Source organism: Oryx dammah, unplaced genomic scaffold (assembly GCF_014754425.2).
Source record: "Oryx dammah isolate SB20612 unplaced genomic scaffold, SCBI_Odam_1.1 HiC_scaffold_23, whole genome shotgun sequence".
NCBI classification, from domain to species: Eukaryota; Metazoa; Chordata; class Mammalia; order Artiodactyla; family Bovidae; genus Oryx; species Oryx dammah.
The window spans coordinates 31,991,688-32,013,770 of record NW_024070207.1 but is presented as its reverse complement, the minus strand read 5'-3'; the positions used below and the strand labels follow the sequence as shown (position 1 = coordinate 32,013,770).

Here is a 22,083-nt window from a genome sequence, read left to right as displayed (position 1 = left end):
GAAATCAAAAAATCTTTCAGGGCAACATAGCAAGTTAAGAAATCAAATATTTAGGAGTTTCCTGGTGGTCTAGTGGTTAGGGGAGAAGTCTGCCATGTTTTCTGTCCGTAAAGTTTCTATTTCGCCCTTTGAAATAAGTGTCTCCTCGGGAGCTACTTTGAGACATTGGAATGTAAACAAGTTGTTTCTCTTGTTACTTGCGCCCCCTAGTTTTGCCTAAGGTTTCAGTAATAGCGGTTGATGCAGTGTCAGCGCTGGTGGCTCCGAGTATTGCCCAGGCCGATTGCTCTCTCGCAAGATTATAACCCTCGTAACAGCAATGGCAACCCACTCCAGTACTCTTGCCTGGAAAATCCCATGGGCGGAGGAGCCTGGAAGGCTGCATGCAGTCCATGGGGTCGCTAAGAGTCGGACACGACTGAGCGACTTCACTTTCACTTTTCACTTTCATGCATGGGAGAAGGCAATGGCAACCCACTCCAGTGTTCTTGCCTGGAGAATCCCAGGGACGGGGGAGCCTGGTGGGCTGCCATCTATGGAGTCGTGCAGAGCTGGACACGACTGACTCGGTGCTTTCACTGCCATGGCCTGGGTTCAATTACTGTTCAGGGAACTGAGATTCCGCAAGCCATTCAGCTCAGCCATAAAAATAAAAAAATGTTTAAAAGAAATCAAATACTTAAAAATCTCACTTGGTCTACTACTAGCCACAAAAAGGAACATAATAGAAATCAAAACTTGTATCAATCTCCCCTTAAACAATGAAAATAGTATTTTATAATGAAATTAATTTGTCCACTAAATTATTCACAAAAGAAATATAGCCAGATTATCCCAATTCCTTATGAAGGATTCATTAAATATATTCTACCTTTCTCACAAATATGCCTTCATTATGCTTATAATAAATTCATAAAAACTAAAATGCAAAGGAAAAATCTGTTACTATGGTTGGAATATGAGGTCATTTTGATGCTTTCAATTTCCATTAATAAAATGCTTGTGTAACAAATAATATTCATTTGAAATTATCCACATAACTAAGATTTTTTTAAAAAGCACGCACTCACCAAAGAACAAAACAGCTGAGCATCATAAACTAAATTCCCACAAGAATATGGGCTCACAGGGGCTGAGGGAATTCTAACCTTAATCAAAAGAGATTAAAATAGAGAACAAATGGCCCAGGTCATTTTGCTGACACTGACACCAAAACAATCACAATGTAATCCACAAAGTAGCAAAGACAGTCCCCAATTCACATGTCATTTAAATGCCCATTTAAATGGCTAGGAACGCCTGTTGTATTTTATCCACAGAAACAGTAAGTGATGTCTTAGAGACTACCAAGGCTAGTCCACAAAACCCTGCTAAATCTACACTAAAATTGAAAGACTTTAGATTTACAATGGGGAGGAAAATTTACAACCCTTATAATTATACAGAAAAGAATAAATGCTAACATTTCAGAAAAAGCAGCTTCAAGAACAGCCACAAGTAAAAGGGATTTCTAGAGATTCTAGACATTTTTTGTGAAATATGAGCATTTTAGCCACTAGTTATGTCAAATATCACTAGGAATGCTCATGTTCATCAGCCATCCTTACTATGTTATTTTAAGGGGGGGGACTTATAAAAAGAACTTATAAAAGCAGCAGCATGTGCAAGGCAAACTGCCTTCCTGAAATGAAATCAATTTGGAGAGAGAGGCAAAAAGAGAAAAGGCAGAAGGAACAATACCCAAAGTCAATCACCCTGAGATATACAAAGGAAATTCTAAAGAAACAATATTCAGTTCCCTGCAAGCAGGCAAGAGCAAGAAAGAGAAAGTGAAAGTGAAGTTGGTCAGTCGTGTCTGACTCTTTGTGACCCCATGGACTGTAGCCTACCAGGCTCCTCAGTCCATGGGATTTTCCAGGCAAGAGTACTGGAGTGGGTTGCCATTTCCTTCTCCAGGGGAATCTTCCCGACCCAGGGATCGAATTCAGGTCTCCCACATTGCAGGCAGACGCTTTAACTTCTGAGCCACCAGGGAAGCCCAGAGAAGTCCCACAGTTGAGCCAATGATGCCACATCCCTACTAATTTGAGTTTCATACGTGAATCAGAACAACCATGCAAATTAACAATAGTCTGATAGTTATTAAAGATCTAAACAGTTTCATTTAAAACTGTTAAGAGTAACCACCCTGTTATGCTATTTACAGTTTTTCTGAGAATTTTTTTTTTAATCCACTTAAGGTTTCAAACACAAACACAATACAAGTTAACTGAGAAGTTAGAAACTCGTTTCAAACATGAGGAGGGGGGAAAGTATCCAATGCTTTTTAAAAGGACTCTTTTTGGTCTTACTCTTCTGACAGTCAACTGACTTATTCAAAAACGGCATTATATTAACAACCTCAAAAATCTTCATGAATGATCTGAAATTTTAAAAGCAGGATGACTGTAAAATAACTTTGGGGATTGAGCAAGGAGTGTTAACAAGTCTTATCCAAATGACAGAAAGAAAAATGGTTCATTCACTCATTTGAAAATGCTTTCTACTCAAAAATCCAAATGTTCTTCAAAAAGTATATATTTTCATATTAAGATAATATTTAATTTTTGATAAAAGTAAACATTTACAGAAAATTATCTAATAACTTATTTAAAATAGAATATTGATTATAAATTATTTTTCCAGATTGGAAAAAAAATGTCATTGATTCTACCCCCAGTGAAAGCTATATATGAAAATGGTTTAAATTACTGGGCATCATTGCTTTTGTTTTTGCCCCTCCTTTTCTGAATCCATATATCTAATTTTAAATTCAAAAAAATTAAACAGTAAATCCTTTAAAATTAAAATAACTAAAAATTTACATTCAGTTTAATTGCATAACACTTTACTTAATAAATCATATTTGAGATATGCAGTCATAAACAACTCCTTTGCCTGTAATGTTTTCCATGACAACTGCCTTTAACAAGATCCCCAGATACCACCTAAACATAACCAGCTTTAGTAAAAACACTGAACCTCAGTTTCTGCAAGTTTCCTAGCACAAACAAGATCAGAATTAGTTTCTCTTTCCATGCTAGCTCTTCTATTTATAAAATTTAATGGAAAGCACGGTATTTTATTAATTTTGACCAAGTCAAATCTTATAGCTATGATACTTTTAAAAGTCTTACCTCTATAAGTTGAACTATCATGGCTTTTATTTTCACTGAGGATCCGGCATAAATGTAAACTAGAATAAAACAAATAATCTGTATTAATTTCTACTTCTAACACAGATAATCCTTACACAGCAAATTCTATCAACTAAAAACATCTGGAAATGTATTACACATTTTAATTTAAATTACACATTTATAATTAAAATAAACCTAAAAACCATAATTGGAAAATGCTAATGAATCAAGACATTATTTTGAATGAAAATAGGTTAAATAAAAGAATGAAAATCAAGCACTTATTCTGCCTTTTGTATACAAACCAACAGTTGATAAGAAATGCCTCTGTTAGTATTTCAGCTAACAAACAAAGGTATGATAGAACAGCACCATTTTTAAGTCCTTAATAAATTCAAGGATCTAGGCATCTATCAATGACTGTTCACAACCTAAGACGCAATCAGATATTATGTGCCTCCTGATCCTAATACAAGAATACACCACCACGTATGAAGTTGTCTTTGAGGAGGGGGAGCAAAACTTAAATACAAACTGTGGAAAACTCTACAGGACAATGGCCCAGTCTCTTCAACAAATATATTACAAGGAAAAATAAAAGATGGTGGGGGATCCTCAGGATAAAAAAGGCTTAAGAAGTACATCTATTGCAATTTATGCACTTCCCTCATGGCTCAGAGGGTACAGAATCCACCTGCAATGCAGGAGACCTGAGTTCAATCCCTGGGCTGGGAAGATCCCCTGGAGGAGGGCATGGCAACCCACTCCAGTATTCTTGCCTGAAGAATCCCCATGGACTATATAGCCTGCCAGGCTCCTCTGTCTATGGAACTTCCCAGGCAAGAATACTGGAGCAGGTTGCCATCTCCTATTCCAGGGGATCTTCCCGACTCAGGGATCAACCTGCTTCTCTTATGTCTCCTGCATTGGCAGGTGCATTCTTTGCCACTGAGACACTTGGGAAGCTCCATTAAATATGTACAGATATATAAATTGAAAAATACTGAAATACATCAAGGTTAACATGGGTTTATCCCAAATACACAAAGTTGGTTCAAATTAATTTACCACATTAAACTTTTAAAATCACAAAATAGTTCAGAAAGTTTCTAATCTTAGTTTTCTATGTCTTTTTATGCATAAATGACATCTGACAAAATTCAATAACCATTCACTATTTTTTTTTAAACTTTAAAAATTAGGAATATGAAAAAAAGTTATAACTTGATAAAGCAGCAGTTCTGATAGTGTGGTTCACAAACCCCTGATCCCCAAGACACTTTCTGGCATTCTGCAAGGTCAAAGCTATATTCATAATAATACTAAGACTGCATTTCCCTTCTTACTGTACTGACATTTGCACTAATAATTCAAAAGCAAAGGAAGGTGAGACTGCTGGCACCTTAGCATTCATCAGGGTAGTAGCATCAAACTGTCTCACTGAATTCTTCACAATCAAGAAGAATAAAAAAAAATTTTTTTAATCAAAGAATAAAGTCAGTCTCATGTAAGATGTCACCAAATTGTTTCATTACATCTCTCATGATCATTCACACAAACAAAAGCCAGTTTCACTTAAGAATGTCCTTGATGGGAGTGGCTCAGCAAGATGGCAAAATAGGAGGTCCCAGGCCTTCCTTCCTCCCATAGAAACACAAGTCAACAATACATCCACAATTCCCTTTATGAGAAATTCAGAAACAGTTAAGAGGCTCCTGCACCCCAGGCAAGAACTAAACCAGCTGCATTAAAGCTCCTAGGAAAATACATGATGCTCTTTCACCAAAGTCCCTACTCCTGGCACAGCACTGCATGGCTAGAAGGCAATTCCCAATTTCCAAATTCTCTCTGAAGAGGGAAAGAGAGGACTGGACTATATATACATCTAATGTTCTTCTGGGGGCGGGGGCAGCGAGGCAGTTCGGGGGGTCAGGGAGGTGCCCAACAGCTTGGCAATCTCTCCTTCAAGGGAGAAAGAGAAAACTACAGCATGTGCCCAGTATTCCAGCTTTGGGGGAGGGGCACTACCTGAGAGACTGGTTTCTGTCTAGCCTGACTCGGGGCACTGACGGTACCCAGCATACTCTAGCTGCCTGGGAGCCACTAAGAACAAAAAAAAGCTGGGTGGCGTGCTGCTGCTTCAGAGGACCCTAGGGTATAACAGATGGACATCAGAGGATGCAAGAGAGGGAAAGCTTGTACAAACTCCCTCTAATCTGGAATCTACACATTAGGCTAGAGAAGACACATCCAGAGTAAAATTTGAGAGGTTCTCCGAATCTATAGCCAAGCTGATTGGTAAAGGCCTTTCCCTGCACTGAAGCAATCCATAAAGCCTGGGATAAAAGAGTGTTTTTTCAAATGCAAAGATACCAACACAAAACTACAAGGAACATAAAGAAAGGTAAAATTGGTCTAATAAAAGGAACAAAATTTGTCTTCAGAAACTGATCCTAAAGAATTAGAAGTATATGGATTATCTGACAACGAATTTAAAATAACCATCATAGAGATGCTCAGTGAGTTCAGGAAAATGATGCATAAAGAGAATGAGAATTTTAAGAAAAGGACAGAAAATTTTAAAAGAACCAAACAAATTCCGGCGCTAAAGAACATAACTACTAAACTGAAAAATTCGTTAGATGTTCAACAGCATTATGGATAGTCATATACAAAAGAATGAAATTGGCTACTTCTTACATCATACACAAAAATCAACTCAAAATAGATCAAACACATAAAAATAAGACCTGAAACTGTTAAACCCCTAGAAAAAAACAGGGAGAAAGCTTCATGACATTGGTCTTGGCAATGATTTCTTGGATGTGACACCAAAAGCACAGACAATGAAAGAAAAAACAAACAAGTGGACCATCAAACTAAAAACTGTATGCACAGCAAAGAAATGACAAACAAAATGAAAAGGCAGGGCACTTCCCTGATGGTCCAGTGGTTAAAACTCCATGCTTCTACTGCAGGGGACACAGTTTGATCCCTGAGGAGCTAGGATGCTACATGCCTCAAGTTGTGGCCAAAAAAAAAAGAAAAGGCAACTTATGAAATAGGGGGAAAAAATGTTTGTGAACCATCCATGTATCTGATAAGGGGCTAACATTCAAAATATATAAGAAACACCTACCACTCAATAGCAAGAAAACAACCTGATTAAAAAATAAATTGTTGTTAAGTCGCTAAGTCATGTCTGACTCTTGCGACCCCATGGACTGTAGCCTGCCAGGTTCCTCTGTCCATGGGATTCTCCAGGCAAGAATACTGGAGTAGGTTAAATAGACATTTTTGCAAAGAAGATCTACAAGGGTCTTTCCCTGGTGGTTCAGTGGCTAAGACTCTGCGCTCCCAATACAGGGGGCATGGGTTTGATCCCTGGTTGGGGAACTAAGATCCCACATGTCGCAAGGCATAGCCTAAAAAAAAAAAAGGACAGACAAAATGGCCAATAGGTTATGAAAAGATGCTCAACATCACTTATTATCAGAGAAATGCAAATCAAAAACAAAATGAGCCATCACCTCACACTTGTAAAAGTGGTCATTATCAAAAAACTGCAAGCAAACAAATGACATCTGATAAAGGACTATTATCCAAAATATACAAATAACTCTTAAAATTCAACAATAAGAAAACAAACAACCAATTTAAACATGAGCAAAGACCTTAACTGACATCTCATCAAAAGATATACAGATGGCAAATGAGCATATGAAAAGATGTTCCACATCATACATCATCACGGACACGGAAACTAAAGCAATGAGATACCACTACACACTTATTAGAATGGCCACAATCTGGAACACTGCTAACACCAAATGCTGGTGAGGGTGTGGTGCGACATAACACTCAATCATCTTCAGTGGGAAGGAAAAATGGTACAGCCACACTGGAACAGTTTAGTGGTTTCTTACAAGAGTAAACATACTCTTACCTTACAATCCAACCCTCTCACTCCTTGATATTTACCCAAAGGAGATGAAACTTATGTCTACACAAAAACCTGCACAAGGATGTTTATAGCACCTTCATTCATAACTACCAAAGCTTGGAAGCAACCAGGATGTCCTTCGATAGGTGAATGGATAAATAAACTGGTACATTTACACAATGGAATATTATTCAGCACCATACAGAAATAAGCTATAAAGCAATGAAGCTATGAAAAGACATGGACATGGAGAAACCTTAAGTGAACATTAATAAGTCAACAAAGTCAATCTGAAAACTCTACAGTGTGTTTCTAACTATATGTCATTCTGGAAAAGGCAAAACTATGGAGACAGTAAAAAGTTCAGTGGTTATCAGGGGCTGGGAAGAGAGATGAATAGGCAGGGCATAGAGGATTTTTAGGGTAGTGAAAATACTCTGATACTATAATGATGGATACATGTCACTATGGTCTAAACCCATGAAAGGTGCAACACCAAGAGTGAAAACAAAGGTAAACTATGAATTGGGGGCAATTATGATGTGTCAGTGCAGATTCATCAATTATAACTAATGTACCATTCTGGTGGGAGGTTATGCATGTGTGGGGACAGGGGGTAAATGGGAAATTTATGTATCTTTTTCTCAACTTTTCTGTGAACCTAAAACACCCCTTTTTAAAAAATAACAGAAAATAAGTATTAGGAAGGATATGAAGAAACTGCAAACCTTGTGCACTGTTCGTGGGAATGTAAAATGGTAAATAGTATGGGGGTCCCTCAAGCAAGTAAAAATAGAACTACCATACAACCCAGCAATCCCACTTCTAGGTATTTACTCATAAAAGTTGAAATCAGGACATCAAAGAGGTATCTGCAGTCTCATATTTATTGCAGCATTATTCACAATAGCCAAGAGGCAGGAAAAAACCTAAATGTCCATCAACAGATGAGTACATAAAGAAAACCTCATGAATATACAATGGAATGTTATTCAATAATAAATCCTGTCATATACAACAACATGGATGAGCCATGAAGATAGTATGCGAAACAAAATAGTCACAGAAGGATAAATACTACATGACTCCACTTATATGAGTTATCTAAAGTAATCAAGCTCACAGAAGCAAAAAGTAGAATTTCAGTGGTTGCCAGGGGCTAGAAGGATAGAGAAACAGGAACCTGCTGTTCAATGTGTATAAATGTCAGCCATCCAAGATTAAAAAGATCTAAAGATGTGTTGTACATTGTGCTTATCGTTAACAATACTGAACTGTTTACTTAAAAATGTGTTAAGATTTATCTGTTATATGTTTGTATGTACAATAAAGAAAATGTCCTTAATGAATTTTATTAAATCCTAGCCCTGAGAACATGTTTTTTTTAGAATACATATTTTTAATATTCTATGTGACAAATTGGAAAGTATACATAAAACATTTTTGTCACACACCAAAATACCATGGTTGTCTCCAGGAAAATCACTTATGCAATTGTTTGAATTGTGAGCTGAACTAGCTGCTTTTTCACAGAACACCATTTTTACTTGAAAGTGAAAGCTGCTTGAAAGTGCCCAGCTCCTTGCAACCCCATGGACTATACAGCCCATGGAATTCTCCAGGCCAGAATACTGGAGTGGTAGCCTTTCCTTTCTCCAGGGGATCTTCCCAACCCAGGTATCAAACCCAGGTCTCATGCATTGCAGGTGGATTCTTTACCAGCTGAACCACAAGAGAAGCCCTTTTTACTTGAAAGAACTGACAAACTATGGTTATTCAGATTTGGGTCTTTGGCCTGAATTTTCTCAAAAATGAACCAAGTGAGCCAGTCACTTCAAGGAAAAAAGCTGAGAGTGTCTGTTGCCAATGATAAAAGGTAAGGTTTCAAACAAAAATTAGAATTTTGGAAAACTTTAATCTGGCACCATGGACTTGGCTAGTTCACAATTCATAAAAACTTTCCTGATTAGTTCAGTGAAGATACTGAAGAATGTGGTTTTTTATATTATACAATGCATTGTGTCATATTTGGAAGTGCTGCATCATTGGGTGAACCAGTATTTTCCAACTGACCAATGCAGGATTCTGCAAAATAATACATGGGTAAAACAGATTCCAAGTAAAAGAGAGACAACTGGATTTCAATTTAACAACATTCAAGGAGTACAAATATGATTTTAGGTTTGGCATTGTAACAAACCATTAAGAAACTACCATTTGACAAATTTTGACATGATATTAAAAAATATCTATAATTATCTGAAAAGACTACTAAAATTCTCTTCCTTTTGCCAACTATTTAAGTGTGAGGCTGAACTTTCTTTATATACATCCACCACAACAATATATTGCAACCCCCTACTTCACAGCACACATAAAAATCACCTCCAGTTAGGTAAGACTTAAAAAGGGAAAGCAACATAATGTTTCCAGAAAAGTCATAGGGTAGTTCATTAACCTTAGAATGGAGAGAAACTAGTAAACACAAAAAAGTACTACTCAGAAAGTAAAAGACAGATACATTTAACTACATTAAAATGAACTTCTACTCATTAAAAGTCACGACTGTAGAGTGGAAATACAAGCCTAAGAATAACAAAAGAGATTTGCCACACACAGTGTAACCCACTGAAAGAACTACAATTTATAGAAAGAACTACAAATCAATGAAAGAAATGTGAACAATCCAATCGAAAAATGGAAAAAGGATATAAAGAGATCTTTCACAATAAACCAAAATCCAAATGACCGATAATATACAAAAAGATGCCTATATAGCACATGGAACTCTGCTGAGTGTTACAGGGCTCCCTAGATAGGAGGGGAGTTCGGGGGAGAATGAATACGTTATGTATAGCTGAATACTTTCACTGTTGTGAAACTATCACAACATTGTTAACTGGCTATACCCTAATACAAAATAAAAAGTAAAAAAAAAAAAAAAAAAACAGCCGCCTATGCTACAAACGCATATGCAAAACAGAAACAGACTCAGATACAGAACACAAACCTGTGGTTACCAAAGGAGAGGGGTGGGAAGGAGACAGTTTAGGACTACGGGATTAACAAACTACTATGTATAAAATAGTTTGTTAGTCATAGTAGTATAAAATAGCCTCCACCCTGGTAGCTCAGCTGGTCAAGAATCTGCCTGCAATGCAGGAGACCCTGGTTCAATTCCTGAGTTGGGAAGATCCTCTGGAGAAGGGTTAGGTTACCCACTCCAGTATTCCTGGGCTTCCCTGGTGGCTCAGATGGTAAAAGAATCCACCTACAATGCGGGAGACCTGGGTTCAATCCCTGGGTTGGGAAGATCCCCTGGAGAAGAGAGCCATTCATTACCCACTCCAGTATTCTGGCCTAAAGAATTCCATGGACAGAGGATCCTGGTGGGTTACAGTCCACAGGGTCACAAAGAGTCGGACACAACTGAGCGACTTTCACTTTCACTTTTCATGTATAAAATAAACAACAAGGACATACTGTGTAGCACAGAGAATTGTAGCCATTATCTTGTAATAATCTGTAAATGCAGTATAATCGGCAGAAATACTGAACTACTACTTTGTATACCTGAAACTAATAATGTAAATCAACTATACTTCAACTAAAAAAAATTGGAAAAAATGCCTATGAAAATGTTGAAGAAAATAACATTAGATATATATATTGACAAAAAATTTCCAGTGTGACAGTGTTAGATGTTGGGCTTCCCAGGTGGCACAGTGGTATAGAATCTGCCTGCCAATGCAGGAGACGCAGGTTGACCCCTGGGTGGGGAAGATCCCCTGGAGTAGGCAATGGCTACCAACTCCAGTATTCGTGCCTGGAGAACCCCATGGACAGAGGAGCCTAGAGGGCTACAGTCCATGGGGTCGCAAAGAATCGGACACGACTGAGCAACTGAGCACATAGCACCAGATTAGATGTTAGCCAAGATGTGAAGGTGAACTCTCATACACTGCTGATGGGAGTATATTTTGAAATAGTGTAGCAGTATCTAGTAAAGTTGGTGTATCTGCACCTGTGTACACCAAAATACCTGTATAAGAATGGCTCTATTGGCTCTGTTGGCAACAGCCAAAAACTCAAAACAAACTTGTTCATCAGTAGCATAATAGATAAAGGATGGTATAGTTATACAATGGAGCATCTTATAACTATGAAAATCAAAGAACTGCAAATACTCGCAAAATACAAATGAATCCTAAAGACATAATGTTGATCAAAAGCAGTCAGGAACAATTAGAACACATCCTCTATGATTCCACTTATATGAAATTCAAAAAGAACAAACTTATTTGGTAGCAAAACTGTAAATAAAAACAAGAGAAAGCCATAAATGTCAGTTATCACAGGGGAGGTGAAAGAGTACAAAAAGGAAGGGGGATTATATTGACTAGAGCTGGGTATGAGTTACATGAGTGTGCATCTTAGTGATTCTTTGAGCTCTACATTTAAACTTTAGGCACTTTTCTATATTTTTTTAATTTCACAATTTAGATAAAGTAATTGTTATTACAAGCTGTACAAAACTCAAAAAAAGGAGAACCAATGAATGCATATGTTTATTTAAGTCTAGCAATCCTGTCAATAAAGCAAGTAACTATAAAACTGACAGAATGTGCTTATATACCACATCTAAGGTGAAATATGATGCCACATTACAACCATCCACAGAGGGATTATCTACTTTGCAGATTATGCATGCCCTTGCAGTTCACCTGTCTTGTGTCTTTTATTTCACGACTCCATCATCAGGATAAGCAGGGTAAGGTTCAATGGACTTTTCCAGGTCAAAAATTCATCTGTAGGTCTCAGAAAATTATTTTCAAAACCAAAGAATAAAAATGCCTTGCCAACAGACAACTATTACTAAATCTGCATAGTTTGAAAATCTCATTTAGTTGTTAGTTTTTAATCAACTCCTATTAAAAGAACAAAAATTTTCAGACAGCCCCTTAGAAACGGTAAAATAAGGCAGTTTAAGTTTGACTCCAAGTACTTTCAACTATTTCTCCTGAGAACCAGATAGGCCTTCCAATGTGCCAAGACAGTGGGTAAGCTTTTAATTTCTCAAAGTAAGTTAAACCTACAACAAGCTTATCTCAAATACGAAACAAAATCAGTCTTCATTACATTAGGCAATACAAAAATATCTGCTTCAGACTAGCATCAGAGAATATAACCTAAAAATGCCTAACACCTAGCTCCTTTTTGTTCAGAGTAAACACGTAAGACAGTGCATCAAGGCTGCTTCAGTATTTGCCATAAAGTACTGAAACAATCACCTCCCTCCGTGGTTTTCACTGTCCCCATAGGTTCAATTGCCTTCAGAATGTAGTAGCAGGAAATACTGCAACTTTGACAGAAGAATGCAAGGAAATCCAGTAACTCATCTTTCCCTTTGTACCCTGGCTACTAAAAAGCAAGGTCAAATATTCTTTCTTACAATGAATCTGTCTGCTTATTCACATTTTCAATAGCTTCATTTTCTATTTGTTTTAACAAGCTTCATGCAAATGTCTTTTGCTATAATCCTTCCAGTGGGGAGGGGCAAATGTCAGTGTACCAAATCCCACTTAATCTAATGGTACAGTCATTGTTACATAATTTTTAAAAATAACTGAAATGTAATTCCATCTTGTCAGTCACAAAAGCTACAAACATATTCATTAGGATGCAGATGATAATGTCATCATGCACTATTAATTAGCATCTTAAAGATTCGCTCAAACTGTGTAAGGAATCACTGATGGATTATTACATTATATAAAGCAACTTATTTGTGTAACTTTTATTTCCCTAGTATAAAATACTTCTTCCCTAGTTGTTGGAGGAAACTAAAAACTCACTAAGAATTTTCCCCCAATCAGTAGATTTGACCCAGCTTTTCCCCTAAGTTCTCCCACTAATAGAAGATTATGAAATATCCTTAAAGAAACAATCCTGTTCAGAATGCTGCATGTCTTACTGCACCTCTTGTACAGTTTAGTACTCTATCCTAAATCTTAAGAGGAGAAAAACAAAACTTCAACAGTTGCCCATTTTAATATGGCTTTAAAAATAATCAAATATTCTGCCTTGGAAAAAATTCAAATGACTATTTTAGTCCCTTAATAACCTCCAAATAATTGGGTTTACCATTTTTTCCTCTTTTATGACAGTTTGGTGCTACAGTGGAGGTGTGACGTCAGGCCCCTGAGAACAAAGTCTACTTTCTGTCAAAGATATATGAAACTTAAACTGAATAAAATGTCTTAAGTTCTTCCAAGAACTTAAGTATTTTGTGAATACTCTTTAACATGAGTATTTGACTTTCCATCTTACTTGATCCTATTTTCCAGTAAAGAAACACAACATAAGCCTGAACTATTGGATTACACGCAACATCTCAAAGCTGCTTCTACATATAAAAAATTGATGTAGATCTGTGCTTCAACTAATTTTTAAAAACAAAACAAAAGGTGGCTAAACTTTGTTAAGCAAGTGTTACCTCTATTATCATTGACAGGAGACATAACCCAAAAAAATGAGTATTGGGACATGTAGTTTTATCTCAAAACATGCATTTAAGAAAATGAAAATATGCACTTACAAGGAGGAAAAGGAACAGGAAATGTTAAAGACAACAGAAGTTCCTGCACACAAGTACATTAATAGCACTCATGCTACGTTAGTTAAAGAACAATTTTTCTAACAAAAAAAGAAAGCAGTAGCCCGGAAAAACCTCCTGATACTGCTACATTTTCTGAAGAATGAATTTCTCTTACCAGGGAAATAGACCAAGACTTATACTTGTGCACACAGGTCAAAATGAGAAAACAAATGCAAATGAAAACTAAGACATGAAGAAATGGTTTCAGATAAAGCTTCATATAAACTTAGAGCACGTTTTGAAGGGAAAAAAAGACAAATATTAAAAGAAAAAATTTCTTAAGACTGTTTGCTATAAACTCCCTCCTCCTACTTTGCTCCAAAAAATTCAGGTCAGACAACATTTAATGAACACCCAAATGCCCTTCCTTAAGTTCTGGAATATGTCAATCATCCAGTAGCAGATGAAGAAAAGAATGGCAACCAAAACATTTGGACATTAAATTTTAAAACTGTATTATTGCCTGTGAGTGTGTGTGCTCAATCATGTCCAACTCTCTGCCACCCCATGGACTGTAGCGCACCAACCTCCTTTGTCCATGGAATTTTCCAGGCAAGAATACTGGAGTGGGTTGCCATTTCCTCCTCCAGGAGATCTTCCCAACCCAAGGATCAAACCCATATCTCCTGCATTGGCAGATGAATTCTTTACTGCTGAGCTACTGAGGAATAAGGTAACGCCCAACAAAAATTTCTATTTGATATGTAAATTTTTTAAAGAAAAAGAATCAAGTTATTTAAACAAATACTTGATATTCAACAAATATAAGTATTTTGAAATAAGTATTGACATGAGGCTAACATCTTCAGATTAAGAGCTTGGAATATAAATCCTCCATTAAGGTTGCTTGTGACACAAAGAAATGCTGGGCTCACTGTGTTACAGATGTCTACTAGAAATAAAATTCTCCCCTAGATCTACCAGTATATGCAAGTTTATTAGCTTAATCATGGCAAATCCTATGATAATATGAAATAATCAAGAAAGTTAAGCTCTAATTCCAAAATTAAAGTGATTAAATCCATATCTTGCATATGTCACAGAATTTCAAAGAGTTTGCATTAAGATGTGAAACTCTGAAGAGTAGATCAAAGTGTTACTGCAAAGGACACTTAATTATGTTTTTAGAGTCCTTTGTGCTTTTGCTATCTCTTGGAAAAGATCATTTTAAGAGTTCTGTAATTTACCATTAAAAACATAATCAGTATCTCTGGAAATAGGTTAGCTAGGTATGTGATGGACCATTCATATGGGCAAAATACAGTTTTTCTTTTCTCCCTAGTTATCTAACAAAACTTACTCTTCAAAGCCAAGACTTTCCATATTAACTGACAGCTGCTTTTCATGAGGCACAAATAAGAACTGCCCTCTCAATGTTATAATACGCCCCATACAGCTCATATGTTCCTTTAACACTGTGCTGCTGAACTTGATGCAACTCCCAGAATACAGACTTACAGAAAGTAACAGACAAGAAATGAACTTACACCTCATGAAAAATATCATGACTTTTGGTCAACTTAAAGCTCATCTGTTAACTATTCTCATTAAAAAGGAAAACTCCACTGAAGATATAATTTAAATACTGATCAATCTTAGCCAAATATGTAAATGGATTCACTAATAATTTGGTAGCACATTATCTTTTTAACATTTCTGGTTGCTGGTTCATATTTTAAGAAGCTGTTTCCAGAGAAAGGAAAAGATTTTTTGTAATATATTTATAATATCATTTTTTAACAATAAAATGAAAACGCTAACTCTATCGTTAGCAAGATAAAAAACTCCAAAGTTAGACTATATGCAATAAAGTTTCCAAAGAGAGAAAAGAGGTCAAATGAAGACTAAGTACTGGATGGTGATGAGATCAACTATTTAAAATATTTCATTATGTCACACAACTATTTAAAATACTTCATTAATGTCACACGACTCACGACTCTCTTCATGTAACAGAACAGTTATAAAACTGAATATACTAATCTGGATCTACTATAATTCAAACTACATTCCACAAGCCATGCAATAACTACATACACCTAAATTCGAATAACAGTTTTGAAGCACCTCTTCAAAAACACAGAAATTATGATGGATAGCATGGATCATGTAAATATGCATAAAGTGAATCCAAAATTCCAATTCTGACTAGATATTTCAAACTCCTATATGACTTTTTCTTCAACCATTGCCAGTCAAAAGCCAAGCAGAATTTTACCTCCTAGCCCTAATACCACTCACTCTAAGATGGGAATAACAGTAAAACTGTCAAAAACAGCAGGAAGGAGCAAGCTAAGTAATCCACAAAGATGACAGTCCCCAAATAACTAAGTTGACTTTAAGAGTAAACAAAGTTAACAATAAACTGGTGTACCCGTTTGGGGATGGGGGCGGAATGGGGTGGTTATCCTACTCTCATATAGATGAAAATGATGCTTTGCTTTGGTAACTTCTCATCCTGCCTTCCCCGCACACAAGGCACTTTAACAGCTACTTGTTAACTAGCACGTACAAGGATGTGCAAAATGTTCCTAACAGTTAAAAGTGAGTGGTTATCAAACAGACTTCCCTGTCAGTTCATAAAACAATAAGCTCCCTAAGCAGACGCTAGAGCGGCTGGAGGGAGGGGGATAGAGGACGGGGACGGGAGGATTGAACCAAAAGAAACATGAGACAGTCCCCACTCTTAAAGGATCACTCAATTCGTTGGAGTGCATGAGATTACATGAAAGAATCAGAGATGAATTAATTGCTAACCTGACTAGTACAGACTTTTAAGTGCAAGAGCTGTTCAGAGAAGCTGAAATATCTAAAGACTGCAATAATAATATTACTTCTAATAGTAGTTATCACTTGAGCACTTACTATAAGCCAAATGCTTTACAGGCATTAATCTTCGCAACAATCCTTTGAGTACTTATTATTCCCAATTTACTCAAGGGGAAACGGTCACAGTGGCTAAGGAACTTACCCAAGGTCACCTGGCTAGTTAAGTGGCTAAAACTACCGCCTACCCAGGCGATCCAATTCTAGCGCTCACATTAAGACTTCGGAAAGTAGCGCGAGTGCGGACGGGGGCTGGGGAGGGTCATGAAGGCTGGCGCGAGTCGTGTAGGCTGGCGCGATTACACGCGCAAGATCCGGCAACACGTTCCCCGCGTTTGGTCCCGGTACCGAAGTTCTAAAGATCGTATTTTTCGCACAGACAACCGTAAACTGACTACCGTGCAGGGAGGGGAGGGGAGGCGGGGTCGCGCAACCACGCGGAAAACAGCTAATGAAGAGTTAATCTCATACCCGGCTGAGCTTTAACTAATAAAGCTACCCAGAGAAAGACATTCGCAGTAAGTCATTTGTTTTAAAATCTGGGGCTTGTTCCGCCGCTTAAACGAATTTTCCCCCCGAGACAGAGCCGAAATTTGGGGCAAGGAAATCACGGGTTATGGCAGATTACGGTCTTCTGTGTTACGGAAAGAAAGAGGAAAAACACCCAAGTTTTATGACTACAGGAAACACGTTATTCTAGGTACCCGAGAACCTTGGAGAGTTGCCAAAATTAGTTGCAGTCCCAGGACAAAATGGGGTTTAGGAAACATTTAATGACGAAAAAGTTGATTCCAAGCCGAAATGGCCCTGAGATGGAAAGACGGAGCAAAGAAATGCAGGTAGATCTTGGAGAGAGCGGCGATGCTTGCTGCACTTCGCCCATGGACAGCGGCGCCACGAGGGGCCGGGACAGTCTGGGAGATCACTCCCCAGGAGGGCGAGAGGTGCCAAGCAGGGTCCTTCCCGATGCCCTGACAGAAAGGAGGGGAGGGAGTCCGGGACGGTCCGGACTTCGGGCAGAGGAGGCGCCGGGCTCCAAACTGCAGAGTCGAACGGGTGCAGAGTAAAGAAATGGGACAGAGAGAGACGGAAAGTCGGAACCCTCCTGGCGCGGCCCGGTAAAGAGAAAGGAGCCAAGTGAGCTCAGCGAAGAGGGGGACAAAAAGAGACGGAGCGAGAGCGCGGGGACCTGCAGGGACAAAACGGGGAGTTCTGCTAAGAGGCTACAGAAAGACAAGCTCTGGCGGGCAGCAGGGCTTTAAGAGGAGCCCAGGGAAGGCAGGAGATCGGCGGCAGTTACCAGCACCTCTCCTTCCCGAGTTCGAAACTCCCAGTCAAGCATCCACACCCGTCACCCAGATGGGGGAGGGGACACCTCTCCCCCCCCCCCCCCCCACCGCCCGCCAAATGTGAGAGCACTGCTGACGCCCGAGCCCGGCCCGGCGGAGCGCTCTCCTCCAGCCCGGACACTCACAATTCGGCTCTCCCTGATTTCTCCCAGTTCTTTATCCACTCTACGGGAACCACCACGGTTGCGGCCGCCATCTTCCCCTCACTAGTAGCAGAGGCCCGGATGTGTAGCACGCGAGCGAGGGGTCAAAGGGGAGCACCGCCCACGGGGAATGCCGGGAGCCGCGAGTTCGGTTTTTTTATTTCCCGCCCCACTTTCCACCCCACCCTGCGGAAGCCCGAGGCTCTGCCACCAACCAGGTGGCTGGGACCCATGGGTCCCGTCGCAGAGTGACTACGCTGGCCGCGCCCTCTGCAAACCTGGCCCCACTTCCCTTTAGAGCAGAAAAAAATGCCATCCCCAGGCCAACTCGTAGCCTTTATCTTCTTTCCTCGTCTCTACTCCAGACCACTAATTCAAACTTGTGTTTTTAAAGCACCTAATGTGTGCTAGACACTGGGGATAGAGAAATAATAAGCCATGATTCCTACCCTCAACGAGCTCAGTCTATGGGGAAGACAAATATATAAGCAGATCAATTACAATACACCCTGCTAACAGCTGAGATCAAAGAAATTATTCGGGGAAAAGGCAGCCGATTACTTTGCACCAGGCATTTTGCTGTTGCTGCTGCGGCTGCTGCTAAGTCGCTTCAGTCGTGTCCGACTCTGTGCAACCCCATAGACGGCAGCCCACCAGGCTCCCCCGTCCCTGGGATTCTCCAGGCAAGAACATTGGAGTGGGTTGCCATTGCCTTCTCCCATGCATGAAAGTGAAAAGTGAAAGTGAAGTCGCTCAGTCGTGTCCGACTCTTAGCGACCCCATGGACTGCAGCCTTCCTGGCTCCTCCGCCCATGGGATTTTCCAGGCAAGAGTACTGGAGTGGGTTGCCATTGCTGTTACGAGGGTTATAATCTTGCGAGAGAGCAATCGGCCTAGGCAATACTCGGAGCCACCAGCGCTGACACTGCATCAACCGCTATTACTGAAACCTTAGGCAAAACTAGGGGGCGCAAGTAACAAGAGAAACAACTTGTTTACATTCCAATATCTCTAAGTAGCTCTCGAGGAGACACTTATTTCAAAGGGTGAAATAGAAACTTTACGGTCGGAAAACATGGCAGATACCCTCCTAATTCTGATAAAAATAAACATTCCCATACATTGGACAAATGGGCATCATATGCCTCCTGATGAGGTGCTAAGAAAAACTCTAACCAATTTTGTAGTATTCATCATACCAAAATTCGCATAACCTGAATTTAATCACGAAGGGCCATCAGACAAGCCCATATTAAGGACAGTCTAAAAAAATTATTGGCTTGCATTCTTCAAAATCATCAAGGTCACTAAAGACAAAGACATACTGAGGAACTCTTCCAGATTAATGAAAACAATAGAACTGATCCCCAGCCAAAAAAATTATTTTGCTAAAAAGGGGTCAATTGACCAGATTCGAATATCTGTAGATTAAGTAATAATACTGTATAAATGTCCACTTAATACTCGTTTTGTGGTTATGCGAAAGTCCTTAAGAAAATATGACGTATTTAGAGATAATTGGGGCATTGTGCTGCAACTTTAAAATGTTTCAGAAAAGAACGAAGGATGATTAAGCAAATGTAAAATATTAACGTTTTAGGAATGTGGGTAAAGGACTGAACAGATTCTCTGTTCTATTTGTGCAGCTTTTCAAAGTAAAGAGGTCTTTTTTAAAAAGTGTTTAAAAATTTAGAAAATACAGACATAAGAAATGAAGAAATTCTACCATACATGTATTAATGTATGAACTTTAGAACTAATATCGTCTATATTTGGCAAGTTTTATCAAATGAACCAGGTTCATTTGCATTGAAAACCTGTTCAAGGGACAGGCTGTATTTAGAATAAGTTCAGGGAAATGCTACATTATTTATTATGATTGTTTTTCACCAGCTATATCTAGTCTTCTACTGTCCTGATTCTGAAATTCTAAAATACACCATTCAGTTTCAATGACATCTCCAAAAAAAGAAAAAAAAAATTTTTGCCACTTCAAGGAGATTCAGCGATATGAGTTCCCTCTGAGCTTTTCATTTTTCATTATTCCCAAAAACTAAGGAATATTTTTAAAGTGAACAGGATGGTATAGTGAATCTTCGTTGTACCATCATCCTCCCTAAAAAGTTTAAAATCATTGTTACAGGATGGCTTCTGTGATCCAAGAAGAACTATTCTGTTGTTTATGTATACTTCACTGTATAATCTACAGCAGTGGGCACTATCCACATTTGGGGTCAGATAATTCTTTGGGGAAGGCAGGGGGAATCCTGTGCATTGTAGAATGTCTAGCCTAGACCCACTAGATGTCAGTCACACCTTCCACACCAGTTGTTACAGCAGTATTTCCAGACATCACTCAATGTCTCCTGGAGTATAAAATAGCCCCCTGTTGAGAGCCACTGAGCTATAATATTCTGCCGTATTGTGGTTTACCTTGCCACTGTATCACAGTGATTTCTTCTTCCAAACACTGAACTCTGTGCAGCATGCATATTACTCAGTATCCCGCAAATGTGGTATGATCTGACTGCAGTGATGTCCTTTGAGGTTTTCCCCTCTCCCAGAGCCTGCAGAACTATTTTTACATGGTATGATGACTCCTTTAGGAATTGCTCACAACTAATTGGCTTTCTTGCTCCATAAGATTGCAAAGCTATCATATGTTTAGCATCCTTGTTGTTGGCTTGCCTGTTCTTTGCTATCAGCATCTGGCATTGTCTCAGCAGCTGGGAGTACTGTTCCCTGGTGATCTCACTGGTTCTTGGGTACCAATGGACTAGACAGAGAGTGAGGTCTACGGTGAAGGCTAGGGATTGGGTAGTTTCAATATTGAGAGTCTGATGCATGGAGTAACTGGTTGCTTTTAGGTAATTGTAAGATCAAGCAATTTTTTATCATCTCAGTGACAATAGATAATGGGACCCAGAAGGAAGCACATGAAAGCAAAACAAGATAAAATAAATAAAATAATCAAAATCCATGCACTTTGTGGGACTGTCCCATGAATGCTGAGTATTAGTAATGGGTTTTTATTAACTGAAGACTTAGTTATGCTGAATATACATATTAAATTTCTAGGATAACCACTACCAACATAATCATATTGTATATCTTCCAGACTACCAGAGGGGGAAAAAACTAAAAGAGAGAAAGAGAAAGAAACCAATCAATCCCCAAGAAGGCAAGAAAGGAAGGGAAATTTTTTAGAAAGTGGAATAGAGAAAGAAATTTAAATCTACCAATTTAAACTTAAAGATATCAATAATTGCATAAATGTAAATTAACAAAATGCTCCAGTTAAAAATAAAGATTATCAGTCTGGGTTTAAAGAAGTCTAGCTATTTTTAAAAGACATCTCTAGGGGCTTTTCCCTGGTGGTCCAGTGGTTGGTAATCTACCTTGCAATACAGGGGATGTGGGTTCGATCCTTGGTGAGGGAACTGAGATCCCACATGCTGCGGAGCAACTAAGCCCCTGCGCCACAACTAAGACACAAACAGATAAATATTAAAGAAAAAAAGAGAGAGATCTCTAAAACACAGGGACACAGAAAGTTTGAAAGTAAAACTAATGGGGAAAATACACCAGGCAAATACTAAGATCAACAAAAATTAAACTGTTATAGCTAGATTAATATCAGATAAAATAGACTTTAAGGGAAAAAATAATTACCAAACGTTGAGGATTACAAAATATTGATAAAAATTTCAATTCACCAAGAAAACGTAACCATCCTAATCTTGAATATAATCAAGCACTTTGAAATATATGAACATATAACAGAACTACAAAGAGAAATAGACAAATCTACCATGGCAGTGAGTCTTTAATTCATCTCTCCTAGACACTGATAGATAAAACAGAATAAAAATGTCCATAAAGGTGTAGACTATTTGAACATCAAATGAACAAGTTTGATGTTGTAGATATACAAAGAATGCTGTACCTAGCAACTGGAAAATAAACATCCTTTATAAGAACACAT

At 38.4% G+C, this 22,083-nt stretch overlaps 1 protein-coding gene across 14 annotated transcripts in view; it reads right to left on the bottom strand.

Moving 5' to 3' along the window:
- The window catches only part of THOC2 (THO complex 2), a 120,195-nt gene extending 101,986 nt beyond the window's left edge, over positions 1-18,209 (bottom strand). For 9 of the 14 annotated variants that reach the window (XR_005725319.1, XR_005725318.1, XM_040265214.1 and 6 more), the window contains exons 1-2: positions 18,081-18,209; positions 3,177-3,235 (exon numbers count right to left, since the gene is read on the bottom strand). Coding sequence is in view for 12 of the 14 variants with exons in the window: in XM_040265214.1 (XP_040121148.1) it covers positions 3,177-3,235; positions 18,081-18,151 (130 nt within the window). In the remaining 2 variants the exon portion in view is untranslated. The remainder of the gene's footprint in view (positions 1-3,176; positions 3,236-18,080) is intronic. The other 5 variants (XM_040265219.1, XM_040265224.1, XM_040265221.1 and 2 more) reach the window with 2 other exon arrangements.
- Between the last annotated feature and the right edge of the window lie 3,874 nt (positions 18,210-22,083).